At 40.8% G+C, this 18,189-nt stretch overlaps 1 protein-coding gene across 3 annotated transcripts in view; it reads right to left on the bottom strand.

Annotated features, from left to right (window-relative positions):
• Positions 1-18,189, bottom strand: part of LOC148022553 (uncharacterized) — a 109,390-nt gene that overhangs the window by 10,418 nt on the left and 80,783 nt on the right. For 2 of the 3 annotated variants that reach the window (XM_087695501.1, XM_087695500.1), the window contains exon 8: positions 9,006-9,367. The exons of the other annotated variant lie outside the window; for it this stretch is intronic. In XM_087695501.1, the coding sequence (XP_087551627.1) occupies positions 9,006-9,367 (362 nt within the window). The remainder of the gene's footprint in view (positions 1-9,005; positions 9,368-18,189) is intronic. 3 annotated transcript variants of the gene reach the window in all.

Below are 18,189 nucleotides of genomic sequence, written 5' to 3'. Positions count from 1 at the left end.
GACCAGCTGCCACCATCTTCAGATGTTTACATTGTTGCATTTACCACCTCTAGCCCCAAAGATTGCTGTGTTTTGGTTTCCAAGCTGCTACCCTTCCACTTTCAGCATTATCTTAGCTCTGATTAGTGGTTACATCACTTGGGATCCTTCTTCGGTCACACGTCACTCTTTGACTACTCCCTCAGCCCACTCCCACGAGTATCATCGATTGTTGGACAGCCCTGCCTTTGAGCATCTTTTACACTCTCCAATTCATTTAGGACATTCATTCATTCACTATAGAGTTATCTTTCTCTTGTTAGTAATCATGTGTGTCATGCACAATCATCTCTGGCATGTATGCCTCAGTTTGAGTTAGATGGGGACATTAGGAGCTTTGACACTTAGTTTGTCGTATGTTTTGGGAGGAGATAGCTCTTTCTAGAGCGTGCATTTCTTTTGAGTCCAATTCAGGAGTGTTCATATTGGTTGGTTATTTTTCAGCTTAGTGCATTTCTTTTTTGATGAGTCTGGGCTGCATTTACACTGGCCAGGATGGGGCAACTAGCATGATGGCAACAACATTTATCTTGACTATTTCTTCATGTTGCGCAGTTGGCTAGCATATTTATGGCCTTCAAGAGCAGTTTGGCAGGATTTGGCCGATTTTGGCTATTTGTAGCCAATCTCCACACTTGCTTGGTCATTCATTGGTTCATTCTTTGCAGGTTTCAGCACACTTTGACGTACAAGACCCTTCGCAATCTTTCGGTGCTGCCTTCCATCATTGGCCTAATTTAATGCCCTCATTGATGCCTTGGGCTGTATGCAACGACTCATAAGTTCTTTTGTATTCAGCTTTCATTCAGTTCAGTGCAGATTTTCTCCTTCCATTCTCTTCTTTCACACTAGTCTTTCTCTTCCCTTCTCTCTTTGTGTTGGCGTTTCCTCTTCTGTTGTGCACTCTCACATGGTATCATAGCCAAAGTGAGGACTCAAAGGTTCTATGAAGAGAAGACCACACTTAGCTTGTTGTTTGCAGCAGATCTATCATGAAGAATACATATTTTCTACATTGTTCAGGCCTTCTACAAAGTGTGTAGGGGAACTACAACTTTCTTTTGCAAAGTGCAAGGTATCCTTGACATCTTTGACTTCTGGGATTTTGTTATTATCCCGATGCCCTCTCTCATGGAGGATCCCCACATTGGTTCTATGATGGACCGAGCAACCCTTTGGGATTAGTTCAATTCTAGACATGCAAAATGAGCTTCATCCCTTGGTAGGACGATTTCATTGGCAGTTATACCAATGATTCTCATTACTCAGTTGCCATCTTCCAAGTATGATGTCTTCTATACCAGCTTGCTTACCTCCAAGGTTTGGGAGAATCTTCTATAGAAAGAGCTAGCTCCGCTTGTTTTGGAGCACAAAGAGCAACTCAAGGAGATTGGTACTAGTGGATCCAGCCTTACTAAGGCTTTTACTATAGGTTTGGGAGAGGGTAACAAGAAGGACGAGAAGGCCAAGACCAGATAAGAAGTAGGTTATACATTTAGAGTCTTCCTCGGGCATTAACACAGATATAGAAGCTTAAATGTCCACACTATGGAAAGGGCACTCATCTCAAGGAGAACTATTGAAAATAATACCCTCATCTTCATCTAGGAGCAAAAGTTGGAGCTAAAACATTTGAGCTCTCCTCTACTTCTTCACCTGGCTATTACACGAGTCCATGTTCCTTCACATCCATGAGATGGAGGAGCCTTTTTCATTGATTGTCTCATCTTTAGAGAGGCCTTGGCTCATTGATAGTGATGCTTTGAGTCATATGACACCTCGAGGAGATTTGTTACGTGATCTTTGTCCATTAGAGGGTATCGTCATTGTTGGTGACATTTGTTCAATGCCTATTTTTAGTGTTGACACTTTGCCGTTATTGCCTAACCATCCATCACACTCCGTTTCGAATGTCTTGCATGTTCCAAACTTGGGCTTCCCAATTCACTAAGTTCATGGCCTTACTACATTCAGTATCTAGGTTGTCTTTACCAAGCAGACGATCTTTATTGAGGATTCTTCTTCAAGAGCCATTTTAGTGATAAGCTCGTAGGAGAGAGGGCTATACAGGCTCCATTCCCCTTTCATTGTACAAGGTTCTTCGAGGCAATTGTCTATTAATGCACTTAGTTTTGATTGTGTACCATCTATCCCACAGGTTCCATCCCATTGCCCACCCATCTCCTTTGGTAGTTCCCACTTATCTCCAATCCCTCAAAGGGGGATGATATTAGTGATGCACCTATGGATTCCTTGGCCCCTTGTGTTTCAAAGGGGGATCCCCAAGATAGTGAGGAGCTTCTTCATCGACGGACTTCATTAGCTTTGGCACTTCTTCTGCAACCCTTGGATCCATTCTATCTTCTTTGGCCTTCAGCCACATCCAGGATCTCAAAGGGGGTGTTCGCAATCACCTGTGTCATGCACAATCATCTCTTGCAAGCCTCCTCACTCCAAGTCAAATGGGGACATTTGGAGCTTTGATACTCAATTTCTGTCATGTGTGGATCTAGGACATTGCATGAGTTGTGTTCAACATGGATAGGTCTACTAGTAATCAAGGTTCTATATGTAAAAACGACACTAACTAATGTGTAAGTTTGTGTGCACATTAATTAATGTAATTCAGATGAATCTCAATAAAAGTTTCATTTAATTTATTAAATTTGGTCATGTGCTAAAGTTTTGGACTTGGATAAATTAAAGTCTGAATAATCAAATCATAATACTCAATTTACTTATTTTTGTGAAGAGCTGACAATTGCAGGGAAAAGCTGGAAAACATACAAAAGGCGTAAAACCCAGCAATAGGTGCAAAATAGATCTTTCCTTAGGAGGAGACCCTTTGTCTAGATGGGAATCATCATCACCTACTTTTGCTGATCTTCCTCTGCTGATCGTGTTGACTCCTTTGCTAGAATGGCCAGATCTGGTGAGAGTGAAGCTGTCAAGGGCCAGCTCTGGCTGTTTAAAGATCCAGGGCTGAGCAGAAATGTTGCAAGCTGGGCAGCGTTGTGCCTAGCTGGATGATGCTGTTCTCAGACCTTTTGAGGGGTTCCCAAGCTGTTCTATGCTGTTTTTCTGAGATTCAAGGCTTTTGTATAGAGACCTATCACAAGATCTAGTGTCCAGCAGATTAGTCTTCTTGTGCCTACATGGTATTTCACCTGTTTAATTCAGATCTGGTGCTTTTGGTCTTGGCTGGTGAGACCAACAGGAGAAAGGTGCAAAAGCATGGTAGAGCCATGAACAATTGTATTGATTCGTCAATAATGATAAAGAAATACAGGAAGGGGTGCCAAGCTTTGGGGCCAATCTTTCTGTGTCCACGTGTTGGAGCTTTCTAGCTCCACTATTGTTTTGGTTTTTTGTTGCTAGACTTTGTGTGTTTAATATTAAGTGCTTGCAACATAAAGTTTGTTGCTGTTTGAAACACCAAAGGGCAGTTTCATGGGTCAAGTTTATATCAATCAGCTAGGATGCAGCTAGGATACATTGACAGTTTTTTGTTCCAGCTCCACTTTGGGTCCAGTTTTTTGGCTGGAAACCTAGCTGACCTAATGGTAGCATTTTATGGTTGGACTCCTGTATGAAGTTTTGTCTCACTTCATCTTTGCTTCTGCCTGTCCCTGACTTGATTCCTTCTATTAGTCTTTCTGTACACTTCATTCCATTTCAGTTTCAATCATGGTAGCACATCACAGACCATTACCCTACTATTAAACATTACAGGAGTGCCTATTTAGGTGGGGCTCTTCTATACAAAATTTTTTGTCTCATTTCATCTTTGCTTCTGCCTCTCCCTGCCTTGATTCTTTCTATTGGTGTTGCTGTAGACATCATTCCATTTCAGTTTCCACAGTGGTAGCAGAGCACAGATTGTATCCTTACCATTAAAGCTTGCTCAAAAGTTGGACAACTTTTGTTCATGGGAACATTCAACTTTATCTCTCACACGGAAGAAGTATCCAAAGTCCATCATGTTTGTTGATGCAATAGCATTCAACAATTCCCTGGCCTTCAACACCACTTTTGAGGTAGCCAATTGCTGCTTTTCTGCAATTTGAAGCTGCCCCAGCATGTGGCAGCATGGTGATTGTAGTTCAAGTTTGTAGCCCATAACCAGCCTGTCCCAAGAGTCAGCCACAAAGTTTCTGTGATACAAACTGCTGTGTTTTTGCAGCAGGACAGCAGAAGAAGTCCATCCATCTACTTTTTTTGTGGCTCATTGTCTTGGCTTTATCTATGCCAAACTTTTCTTACTGTCAGCCATTCATTTTACTGAAATCCTGAGGGCTAGGTGCAGCCATAAATAGGTGTGTTTTTGGTAGAAATGTTTGTGTTTTCTTACATCTTTCAAGTCTCAGTGGATTCGTTGCACATGCATCAAGTCATTCTCAGCATCAAGCTGACTGGTGACAACTGCACTATCTAGAAAAAGTCAGTGAAGCCCCACCTGAAGATGCATCAACACTGACACGATCAAAGGCCAACAGTTAGTATCCAGGATCCTTGTTGCATTCTAGAAGCAGGGTCTGGAAGTCAGACAGCCCTACCTGTCCTTATCACTATTAATCTGTAGGACTTGGCTTCCACAGGTAAATTCAAAACTGTAACTTCTCTTTGTGCTATCTAACAACCAAGTATGCCAGTGCAAACAACCTTTGTTGTTTTCAGTTAGAGAAACAATTGATAAATTTGAAGCTTGATGGACCTTACATTCTTGAACAAGTTTAGAAGTACGTTGAGATATAGGATGAGCTCAAGAAAGCCAGTAAGCCAATCTCCAACAATGATATGCTATATACCGTATGCAAAAGCTTTCAAATTCATTCAGCATCTTCAAAGCCGCTATGAATGTCAAGAGAAGTTATCTGACTTCATGAGTTACCATGAAGCACTACATCATGCTACGCCTCCCATTCCAAGAGGGAAGAAGCTCTTGCATCCAAAGGTTGTGAACCGGGAGTGACCAGGACAATGACAACATCAGTCCCAACAGTTACAAGGAAACAGCCAAAAAAATCAGTGCAATGGAGGCCCCCCAAGTTGCACCTATTGTTGTCAGAGGCCACATCTGCAGAGATTTACCAGAACATGGATGATGAGGCAGCTACTCAGAGGGGGCCTTACCTGTGGAGCTCAAGTCATACAACCTACCCCACTAGAGCATGGCTTCCTTGGCATCATCGAGCTTGATACATATTCTAACCTTCACTAACCCTCGGGACTCCTGTCATACTAGGCCTATTCAATCACCAATATAAAAGATGATTGAGTGGTGGACATTGGACAGCAGTGCGACTTGCCATGTGTGCAGGCACCATCATTGGTTTGATTGGATCACTCCCACCCACGGGAAGATCTAGTGTGGAGAAGCACATAGATCTACTTGGAGAAGGCAAGCAACATTTTGGTGGACTCATATGATGGCCCCTATAGGGAAATTCAGGATGTCATTTGTGTTTCTAAAATAGCATGAATCTTCTTCAAGCACATTAGCTTATTGGCCTTGGGGAAGGCAGTCTACTTCATGGAGGTAATAGACATGTTATCAAGAGAGATTATCACTAGAGCGATAGATGAAGTGGGTTGCTATAGACACTTCAAACCTCTCTACATTAGACAAATAGTCAACTTTCTACTGCCAATGAATTTATGGATTTATGACCACACCATGTATCCATGTTATGGAATTTCAAGCTTACCTCCATTGAAGGCCATTTGAAAGGCTTCCTTGGAGGGCAAGCAACACCATACTGCATTTCTGAGAGAGACAAGATTTTGTTTCATAAAGATCTTTGTGATTCTAATAGTACTCCACTTCATGTTCTGAGTAAGTGCCAAGTGATGACTATACCCACACATTTTGGTTCTACTTTTTATCCCACAAGTTTGAGACTTCCTCCAGCTTTACAACTTTAGCCTTAATTCGGAATGAGACAAACAAACAGGTCAAGAGGATTCATAGTGACAATGGTGGCAAGTTTGTTAACCAAGTTTTAGAACTTGTGATGGAAGAGCAGTATCAAGCAGAGTTCTCTGTTCTTTGTATCCCTTAGCAGAATGGGATTGTTGAGGGAGTTGGGGTTTGCCCTTGCCCTCTCCATGCTACAGACAAGACAACTTGATAATTCATTCTCAGCAAAGGCTGTTACCGTTGTAGTTGAAACCAGCCTTCCTTCTATGGATGGGGTGGTAATTCCCTGATTGAAACTTAGGTACAATAGCAACATTTATTACAAAATTGAGAAATGCAAGTTAACTCACAATCTTGGACAATGGGCACCCTGTTGGCCCCAAAACTGGTGGTCCTTTTGGTATTTCTTTAACTTAATTGAAGAAGCAGAAGATATACAATGGGATTTTCCCAATCCCTTTCGGTATTCCAACTCCCCTTGCTGTCCAAAATGACTACCAAGTCTTCAATCTGATTTGCCCTTTGATTCGGGCAGCTAATTGGCCTTCACCCACTTTGATGGAGATGAAAAATGCCCCAAATTCATTGATTTGCTTGTCCCTCCACTTGAATTTGACTGAAAACAGCTTTAGCCTTGTTGAATCCAAGTCTTGGAGCTTCCAATTTCTAGTACACTTCCCGTGGCTGTTGCTAAACCCTAATTTCTATTGCTATAGATAAAGGTTTATGGCAGAGAAATCTGAAATTTCTCAATCTCTGGTGATCTCAATACTGTAATCTTTGGAGTAAGGTTGTAGAAAGGCTAGGAGATGAGAGAGAGTGCAAAGGAGAGAAAATTCAGATTTCTTTCATGAAGAACTGAAGAAAATTAGTTATTTATTGTTGCTGCCTTGTCTTAATAGCTTGTAGATGCTATCCCGTGTTGCAGATTGGTCTTCTTTTGCACTTGGTTGCCTCAAAAGGTGGTCAAGTGGCAACCTTCCCAAATGGTTTTTCTAGCATTATCCATAATTAAAGATTAATTTTCAGTCTTTAAATACTCAAAATTAATCTAATAGTTATCTCGGTGTCCAAAAAAATAATATGATTGGCCAATAATTAAATTGGCTAGGCCACTTCCATTCTCGAGCGTCTCTACGTCATCTTTGACCATCAGATTGTGTTAGGTATCATTAAACACCACTTTTCTAATGCCACCAATTGACACTTATGGCCAAATGAATGATCTAGGCCAACAATTGGCACCAGATATCACCAAGTACATGTGCATCATAACTTATAGCAACGTTTGCCTTTGACATCTAGTGATTTTCTCAAGTCCCAAGCTCATACATTTACTCTAATCCCAATTACACCTCACATGTGCAACATTTACTCCCGAGCGTCTTTGCACCATCTTTGACCATCAGATTGTGTTAGGTATCATTAAACGCCACTTCTCTAATGTCACCAATTGACACTTATGGCGAAATGAATGACCTAGGCCAACAATTGACACCAGATATCACCAAGTATGTGTGCATCATAACTTATAGCAACGTTTGCCTTTGACATCTAGTGATTTTCTCAAGTCCTGAGCTCATATATTTACTCTAATCCCAATTACACCTCACATGTGCAGCATTTACTTAATCATGTGATTAAAAATTAATCCACATGTTAAGTGAGGTTTCAAATACATGTCCTCATGACAGTAGTTGTACATCCCTTAGGTTTACTGCCTAAACCTTATTTGCATATGTATGGATTAAATTGTGGAGGTTTCAACGTGGTTGTGGCGTTGGACGGACAGATTGCTCTATTTGCTATTCAGTTTTATGTCCAAGTTGTCTACATTTGGTGGTCACTTTCAGCATGCTGCACCATTGATGATATTTAGTGCACCATCATTAACAACAGCTGTTTATGGGGGGTTCAGGATTGCATAGCAAATGGCATGCCATTACCAACAGGATTGTGTAATACCAGAGTTGCAGCTTGTTTGCTCTATAGACCTCTTGCTTTGGTTTATAGGATCTGCAAGGGAGGCATACACTAGTTGATTGCAGCTAGTCTGGAGTTGGTGTGAGCTCAGATTTTAATAGTGTATGGATTTTGTGTATGTCATCACTCATGGATGTTTGCTGTTATCACTCCATGAAATTAATGATAAAACACACCTTGTCTTATGTCATTAACTAATTAGATAATGATCGTAACCTCCCACTCCCCCTCCCCCTCCCCCTCCCCCTCCTCACCCAAAAAAAAAAAAAAACTTTTAAAAAAATGGAAGGAAGGTCTTTATGCAAAACCTAGTTGCCCAATGTTCGAAGTGGAAAATATGTTTTCAGCTAATGATACAATTTTAAAGCTAGTTTCCTAAAATGGATGTTTTAAAGTTCCATGTTAGTTTACATAAATTAATAGGGCCACTCTCTATTGTTAACTTCTCTAGTTCAAATTAATAGAGGCACTCTGTCTTGTTAACTTCTCTAGTTCATGTTAGTTTACATAAATTAATAGAGGCACTCGGTCTTGTTAACTTTTCTAGTTCAAATTCAATATTTGCATCTACCTTGTAGAGTGTTTCTCAATCTTATGAGAAAATAGTGACAAATAAGACAAGGCTTTGTATTATTCCCACCACAAGGTACAAGCAGCATAATTATCAAGAGAAAGACCACATATTGTGTGAAGCATCATAGAAATCAAAACATCAAGAACAAAGTGCAGACAGGACCAAGGAAGGGTTAGAAAGAGCACTAATTCTGATACACTGAGTCCTGATTCTGGACCATCTTTTCTATTTTCTGAGTGTAAACAAAGTTTGAAATTGTTTCAAAGAAGAGGCCACTGTAGGCTACTGCAAACTAAGATGTAGTATATGACAGGCAAAAATGATATCAAGTAGGGCAAATGGCATCCTACTTTAAGGAAGTATCATCATTCTTTGAGAGAATAAGGATAGAATCAGGAGGCACTTGCAGATGTAAAGATGAAAATTTCAAATCCACAGTTTAGACTGGATAAATGTCAGAAAAAAAAGGAGAAATAGTAAGCACAATACCTTGTGTCTGTAAGTATGAGCCGATTGCAGATGCTCCAAGGGATAACCATCCTCCAAGATTTTGTGGCATGCCATGTGGTGCAGGAGGACCATTCATGCGAACATGTCCAGGAGGACTAAAATAGTTTGGGGCTCCATAGAATCCATATCCACCTGGTGGTCCATGTCGCCCTTGTTGAGCTCTTGCCATACTTGCCTGGAAAGACTGGACCATAGCAGCGTAGCTTAAACTCTTTGCTTGTTGATAAAATGTACCACGTTGATAGCCCAATGCCTGTTCAAAATTCCCTAGAGTAGACTCTGTCCCCTTGACTAAATTAAGCATTTTCTTAGCCAAGCCACCATCCTCCAACACATGTGCCCTGTACACAGACCATTAACACTACTTCAAGTTCCTAGTAACACACACACACACACACACACACACATTTATGAATGTAGACCAAAATAGCCTATTAGACAAAACTACCGAAACATCCAAAACTCCAGGAAAACTAGATGTCCTGAGGAGAAACGAAAATATGAAAAAGAGAGGCTGAGAGAGAGGCTCTGAGAAAGAAAAAAAAGACTGAAAGAAGTATACAATGCAATGCCCATGTAGGGGTATAATAAATGATGATGGAGAGGTGTTGTGCAAAGAAGCTAAAGTGCCATACAATGCAATGTCCATATGCGGATACAATAAAAAGATGGTGGCGCAGACATATGGGACACTACATGGCTAGCCAATACGTTGACAACTAGTTCCATCTAGTCAGTATTGGTGGGTAGAGTATATCAAACATACCTTATGAGCCGGTATAAGGGTAGCATCTAGATTGGTCCCTTAGCTCCGTTACGTACTTCTCATGTCGCTCCTAGATCCCCCTCATCTCTCACTAGTGTAGCCTTGATGTCTAGTACCCTCTCTACTAGCCACTCAATGATGATGTTGGACTCCAAAAATGAATGCCAATAGTTGTTGATACAACTTAGCTTGTTCATGATCTCACAATCCCCCTTTGGCATTAGAGTCAATTATGAGGCCAAACAGGCCTCATGATGATTTGGATTAATTCTTAATCACATCCTAAATAGACAAAAATAGGGGAAGAAGGACACCTTATAAATTGCTTATTTTTCTTTGATTATAATCCAAAATAGTTGGGTGTTGCTCTATCTTTTTGGCTCTCTAGACTCTCATCCTTCTTCATGTAGGTGTTATGTCTGTGGTGACCATTTGGAAGAAGTTGGTGAGTTGTGATGGGCATGAGTAATTTGGTTAGAAGGTGAAGGAGTAGAACCAAGAAGGTCTAGAAAATAATTCCTACACATATTCACAATAGTCTGAGGATCAATGACCATTTGACCTTCTGCATCCTGGAGTCTAGTCATATTCTCTCGAGGAGGAGAGGCATGGAGAACTCGAAAGAACTTACGAGTCTGACAAGCACTATCTTGCAAATTCTCAGTCAAAATTTGCAATTTGGCCTGCTGATAAGATTTCAATTGAAACTCTTTAATGAGATCAGCCAATGGCAGCAGAAAAACATCATTTGGAGTCTCCACCAGTAGAGAATGAACCAAAGCCAGTAATTACCGTGTTCGGGTGAAAACACCTCCCTACAACCCCAAGGTTTAAGGGTTGTACCTTGTACTTTCAGTTTACACTCTCTGAGTCTATTGCATTGGGTGTCGTGCTTCACTCTCACACTATCTATTGGTTTTCTGTGCTGAGCTTCAATCCTGTCCTCTCTCACATTTGGTATCAGAGCATTGGCTCTATTTAACTGAGGCTTAGTTTAGCTCAGCTTTGCTCAGCCTCTGGGAGCTTCAGGCTCTTTCAACACGACCTGCAACAGCTTAACCAATGCCCCGTCAATCTTTGTCTACTTGTGTTTGTGACAAACACAGCCCCTGAGCCGCCCGTTCGCCATCTGCCATGCCAGTTCAGTCTGCCCCGCCACTCGTCAGACGTACATTAGTCAACACACTTGTCAACAGTCAATAGTTGTTCCCGTCAACAGTAACCAACGGCACCTGCCTGTAGTCGCTAAGCCCGTCTATAGCACCGCCTATACCTACCTGTACCCACCTGATGCCTCCTGTTCGCCAGTCGTTTGTGCCCCTGCCAGCCCTGGCTGCTTCATCCTTGCTTGTCCGCTTGCCCGATGTCCCGCCAATCGCCGCATGCTCCGCCCATCAGTCACGCTGCCTAACACCTATCTGAGACGGCCACCTGTCAGACTGCCTTGCCACGTCAGTCACACAGACAGCCCATCTGAAGTGCCAGTCAATCCGCCTGACACCTGCAGCCAATCAACCTGTAATTTTTCTAGTAAAGTTTTTAAAAAATTTTAATTCCAACATAAATTTCTAGAAGCAGGGGTTCCTATGCAACAAGCACAGCATTTAGAAATGTGTAGGGGACACTTTGGATGCAAATGTCTTGGGCACATTCATAAAAAATTTTGGGGCTTTTATATTTTTTGAGGACATTGGCATATGTACTGCAGCTACAGTCACAAAAATTGTTTTTAATACATTTGAGGCAATAAATTTTGGGCATTTTGCTTGTACAGTGTTGCTAAACACTAACTGTACATTGAATTGCATACATTAAAGACAGTTTTGACAGAGTGCACCTCTGTATACTAATTGCAAAAAGTTGTTTCGTGCAATTTCTGAAAATTTTCAGATTTCCACTGTGGTCTTGCTTTGAGATTGCTCTTTTGATTTTTCTTGGTAATTGATAATCATGGCAAATCGGGGAGGAGATGTCTTCACCTATGTATCTAAAGAGGACAGATTGGATGGAAATAACTATTCACGTTGGTTCTTCATGATGAAGAATGTACTTGTGGCCAAAAATCTTGGGGATTATGTCAGTGGAGAAGAAGCTAGACCTGGAGTTGTGGCTCCAGCTACTCCTTGTCTAGGAGGACGTGCACAACGGGCACCTCAGCCTACACTTCAGCCACTTCCCCAAAGAAGAACAACTCAAAAAGCATGGGATACACGGGATGCATAGGCCTTGCCACTGATTGCATTGGCAGTTCAGTGGTCAATCATCCCCCACATTTGTTCACCAACTTCTTCACGAGAAGCTTGGCTAACTTAGGAGCAGATGTTTGCAGGTAAGAATGAGACTTGCATCTCTTTCTTAAAGAAAGAGCTGGAGATATTGAAAATGGATGAAGGTGATTCTATTCAGGATCACTTGAACAAAATTCAGGACTTGCAAGAGCAACTCATGAATGTTGATGAGTACTATTCGGATGCACAGATGATGTCTACCACTTTGAACTCATTACCTCCTTTGTACTTGGCTTTTCATACGGCCTTAAACCTCACCATGAGGATTGTTGCACAGCCAATCACTTTTCTTCAGCTAGTGAGTTTGTTTCTAGAGGAGGAGCAAACAAGAAGAAATAGTGGTGTGGATGCTATAGCCTCTTAGTAGGCTTTTATGGCTAGACAGAAGAGCAAAGTCAGCCAAGTGAAGAATGCTCCGCAGAGTTCTGGGACTTTTGGCACATCACAGGCAAACAAAAAACAAGGGGGCACGCAAGCCAAAAAGGGCAAATGCCATTATTGCAAGAAGCCAAGCCACTACATCACTCAGTGCAGGAAGTGAATCGCCAAGGAGGAGTCAGGAATGTCTGTTTCTAATGCTCCTTCCACTGCTACTGAGTCCGCGTCCTTTGTTGTGCAGACAGGGACTATTGTTTTTACACATCGAGTTATGACACCTCTTGGGAAGATCGAGCATTTAGCTCTATTGAGGATGCAGACACTTGGTTTTTTGACAGTGGTGCTTCTAGGCATATTACATCTCGTAGAGATTTATTTGCTTCTGTTAGTACTGCTCCAGTTAGCAAGTCTGTACAGTGTGCCAACAATGTATCATACCCTATTTGACGTATTGGGGAGCTTGTGTTCACAGCCATTGATGGCTCTATTCTTCGCCTATAGGATACTTTATTTGTGCCAGGCATAAAGAAGAATTTGCTCTCTATTTCTTCTTTGGCACATTGTGGATTGCAGGTCACATTTGATGATGACAGATGCATGGTGAGAGACAAAGAACACATGACTTTGGTCTTGACAGGCACTTTATGTCATGGGTTATACGAGTTGGATGCTCTTTCAGTTGATGAGTCATCGTATTTGGCATCCACTCTTACTCCTACTATGATACAGGCAGAGTTATGGCATGCTAGGATGGGGCATGTGAACTTTGGTAGCTTGATGCTCTTGCAACGTATGCAGATGCTAGATGGATTACCTCTACTGGAGAGACCTCCTAAGCACTTGTGCGAAGGATGTATTTTGGGGAAAATGCATCGTTTTTCGTTTCCTCGTGATGTTGCTTTTAGAGCAACAGTTAGATTGCAGTTAGTGCATTCAGATGTTTGTGTGCCTATGCAGACAGTCATTGGGAGGATGTTACTATTTTGTGACTTTTATTAATGACTTTACTCGATTTTGTTGGGTCTACTCTTTGGTCAAAAAGTCAAAAGTGTATGATGCATTCTTAGCTTTTATTGCACTTGTTAAAAACTAGTCTGGTTGTAAAATTAAGACTCTCCGTTCAGACCGAGGGGGGGAATACATGTCCTCTATGCTGAATTCCTTTTTGAAGCAAAAGGGGGCATTGTCCATCAGTACACTACTGCTTATACTCCACAGCTTTTTTGTTCTGAGCTTTAATCCTGTCCTCTCTCACAGTGTTAGATAAGAAGATTCATCCTCTTATAGCCCAAACTTCATATGTTTTCGGCGCCAAATATGGAGATTTACCATTACTTCCATTAATACATTTACGCAAGGCCCGATATCCTTGTTGGGGATGCATGGAAAGTGGCCTTTCACATGGGTTATGCTTCTCGATTTCTCCAATCCACAACAGTTGCACCGCCACTTCTTTGATCCACCGGAGCCCTATTCCTTGGTTAGAGTGATATGCCTCCAAAATGGATCTAACGCCATGATTAAAACTTCAAAGCTCTTGGCTCCAAACTTTCAACTTAGAACAAGGAAAAGAGTGGAAGGTTGAAGAGGTTTATAGCTTAAGCCTTAAGGTTAAGGCTTAGATAATGGAAAACAAGTTAAGGACTTAGAAGAAGATTGAAGGAGGAGGAGAAGCAAGAGAATAGAAGAAGAAGGATCAAAGAAGAGGAAGAAGAACTTGGAAGAAAAGAATGAAGGAGAAGAACTTAGAAGGAGGAAAGAAGAAAAAGTTTAAGGAAAGAAGGAAGGAGGAGGAGGATGAGGAGAAGGAGGAGCTACAAGAGATAGTGAGGCTTGAGCAAGAGGATGAGATGATTGTGAAGACATGTTTAAAACTAGAGAAGAGAATACATTTTTTATTGGTCCCCGAAACCGCGTTTCAAGATCCTACAGGGGATTGGCAGATTGGGTTATACAAAGAAAAAACACGTTTTCTTCTCCAAATTTACATTTGTCTTTGCAATCATCTACTCCTCTTGCTCAAGCCTCAATATCTCTTGCAGATCCTCCTCCTTCCTTTTTCTTCTTCTCTCCTTCTAAGTTTTTCTTCTTCGTTCTTTCCTTCTAAGTTCTTCTTCTTCCATCCTTTTTTTCCTTGATTCTTCATCCATCCATCCATCTCCTCCTCCTATTTCAATCTTCTTCTAAGTTCTTAACTTTTTTCTCATTCCTAAGTCCTTAACCGTAAGGCTTAAGCCTTAAACCTCTTCCGATTTCCATCCTTTTTCCTCTTCCAAGTTGAAAGTTCGGAGCCGAGAGTTCCTAAGTTCTTCTAATCATGCCATTAAAACCATTTTGGAGACATGTCACGCCAATCAAGAAATACGAGGGCTTTAGTGGATTGGAGAAATCGAGGTGTGTAATCCATGTGAAAGACAACTTTGCATGTATCCCCAACAAGGATATTGAGCCTTGCGCAAATTTGCCGATGGAAGTAACTATAAGTCTCCATCTTTGGCATTGAAAAATGTATGGGGATTGAGTTACAAAAAGATCGTTCCTCTCATTCAACACCACATAGGGTGATGAAGCACAAGTGGGGCAAGGAGAGGCTAGTGGGACTAGTGGTGCTAGCCAAATTGGAGATGTCAGTTGTCCATCAAAAAGACGTGCATCTGTATCCATATCGGGCCCAGTGCAAAAAGGACTCATTTGCCATCTTTTGGCAGTGGTGGACAAAGGGGCTCATTGCATGGTCCAAGTATCCATGTAGGACCTTAGAGGGAGGTTATTACAAAGGCAACTAGAAAGCTCACATACTTATTCATTTGGCGTGCCATGAAGACGATTAGGGTAGTGAGTCAAATAGGGTGTAAGTGGAAAGATCCCTTCGTACAAACGAGAGCTTTGAAAGGAAAAGGCATCCATAGAGGCTCAATCGAATCCCTTGAAGGAGACGTAGATAAAATATGGATACACAATTTTATATGATGGATGGTTCGACATACGTAAAACGAACATATATAATGTTTTAGTATTTTCATGCAAATACACTATATTCATTAAGGCCATTGATACATATACCTTAGATTTTATCATAACAAGAGCTTTCATTTGGGAGCACATGCGATAAGTCATCATGGACATGAGAGTCTAAAATGTGGTGTAGGTAGTGACAAATAATGGAAGTAAATTTGTGTCCATGGGATATATGCTTAAGGATGAGTTCTCTAGCATAGTATTAACTCCATGTACATCACATTGTCTTAACTTGCTCATTAAAGATATCAGGCAAATATCTTGGGTGGATAACATCTTCAAGACAGTAAAAGCATGGTAAGATCTGTAAAGAAAGGCCATCCGTTCACCAATATATTTCGAGCCAATGTACACTCAAGCTATTGAAGCCCTTTGCCAGTAGATTTGCTTAAATATTTATTATATTGGAGAGACTGGGACTGGTCCATCCAGATTTGATATGAACCATTGCATGTCAAGAGTAGCTCACATGGAGTGAGAGAGTCTACACAGGCTCTTGCATTTAGGCGTGATATTTTGATTGAGAGTTGGTGGGTTGAGGCAAAGGCATTGGTGTAGAGTCTCACTTTTATTTACAATGTATTGTGCATCATTGATATGGAGGGAAGTAATATGGATAATTGTTTAGTGTCAATGGCGAATGGAGTCCATGATGGGATTGGTTCCATAAACCAATCCATACTATCGAGCATATATTGCATCCCCTTTGGTGCAATGAGGAGCAGTATACTAGTGAGGAGTTGAAGGAGGGTTCATGGAGTACATGAGGTGCCTCATAAGGAATAATCTAGATATAATGAGGAGAGTATAGAATGATTTGCCAGCATTTCGCAATCATTTTCTTCATTTTAGCTGATCCATAGCTAGGCTTCAAGAGAAGTAGCTTCGGCCCATCTCTTGGTGGAAGAAATATGGCAATTGTGCTTCTATTTTGGTATGTGAGTCATGACTTTTATGATTTGATAATCTAATGTAGTATGCAACCTAGTTTCTATAATCTATTGCCTACTTATAGTCATTTGATATAATATAAAAAGTCATTATTAAGAAAAAAGAGAGAGATGTATTTACATCTCTAAAAAGCCAAAATGACCTATGAGACAAAGAAATGAGTATATATGATATGTTGTCTCCATTCAAGAATAACAATGAAAGTGAAAATGAAGATGCAAATTAACTAACTATGATAACTACAAGTCGGTACCTTGAAATTGATTGATTCTTTAGTTAGTATCTTGAAATGAATTGATTCTTTTGAAGGAATGTTTGTGCCTTGATATGCTTGTTTTGTGGTTGTGATTGGAAAGAGTTGTTATGGATTTTTTACATGTAATCTAAACAAGAATATTTAGGTGTCACATCTCCCCAAAGTCTTCACCCAAGGTTAGGCTCGATCACCTGGAGTCAAAAATATAGTTGTCTAAAGTGTGGGGATCAGCACCTAGGATGATGAGATCGACCACTAGAGGAAGATTTGCATCTATGGCAAAATGGGTACCAAGGGAACCTTGTTCGTGTGGTAAGCCCCGTGTCCATTTCTAAGATGGAGAAGAGACCCTCCAACAAGTGCAATGTATGGGCCTCAAACAGACCTTGATTCTAGATAAGGATGAGATGGATGATGTTGTGCAGTGTCAAGATATTTCGTGAGAATCTATATAGACCTCACAAAGTTGTTTACAAATAGCTGGTTGGAAATGATTGTATCAATTGCTTTTGTATACATGCCTAAAAGACATTCAACAAACCATGTATAAAGGGCTGATTAAGAAAGCTATTTTTATATGTCCTCACAATATGGTAGAACTCCTAATTAGATAACTAAAAACGACACGTGTGTTGAGAGGAAAGTGGGTGGATAGTGGTACCAACAACACTATCCTATGTATGGGTGGACCCAATAAGTCAACTGTCTTTCTACACATTTACTTAGGATTAGAGCCATTCACTCATGACAATCTCGAAGTTTGATAACCATAGAAGTATAAGGTCCCTTAGGTCAAACCTAGTGAGTCAAGGCCTTGACATTCTACAGTGAGGTAGTGTTGCTTCTTGAAACACCACCTCCCATTAACTTCAAGGATATTCAACTACTTAAGGGTCATGCTAATTTTAGCCCTTCGCCAATTTATAGCATTTCCTCACTAGAGATGGTTGAGAGTCTTACCTTCAGAAACTTTGCAAGCACTATCACTAACTTGGCCTTGAACAATACAAGGAAGAATTGGACACTCAACAACTTATTTCATGTTTCACATCTTATGTTGATGCAATCACTCATACAAGGTCTACCAAAGTCACAACATAATGAAGGACAGGAAATATAACGACACATCTCTAGAGAACAAGAATAGTATCTCAAAAAGGGAAACATGAACAAGAATGTCATGTCATGGCAGTAACTCGATGTACACTCTCGATATACACTCTAAAGCTAACTAGCATGTTTTCAACAAATTTATTTGTGTATATTTAGTACCAAAATTTTGCATCACATGTGATTGTCATACACTACAAGATGACTATTGGAGAAGAAAACATATAATAATTTGCCAACTCTGGCCCCAAAAATGCAGTTTTATGGATATGACTATTCACTAATAGGGAACATTATTCCCACGAGTATTCCCACTGCAGTCGTTCTAGGAAACCCTTGCTTGTGACCTTTGCATGCATGATTGTTTCCTCAACACCTCCCCATTCATAAGGATGG

The sequence above is a fragment of the Lygodium microphyllum genome, chromosome 16 (assembly GCF_053477565.2).
Source record: "Lygodium microphyllum isolate KBCC chromosome 16, Lygodium_microphyllum_v1.1.10, whole genome shotgun sequence".
NCBI classification, from domain to species: Eukaryota; Viridiplantae; Streptophyta; class Polypodiopsida; order Schizaeales; family Lygodiaceae; genus Lygodium; species Lygodium microphyllum.
Note: the sequence above shows the minus strand (reverse complement) of the source record. Positions and strands in the feature narration are given on the sequence as shown.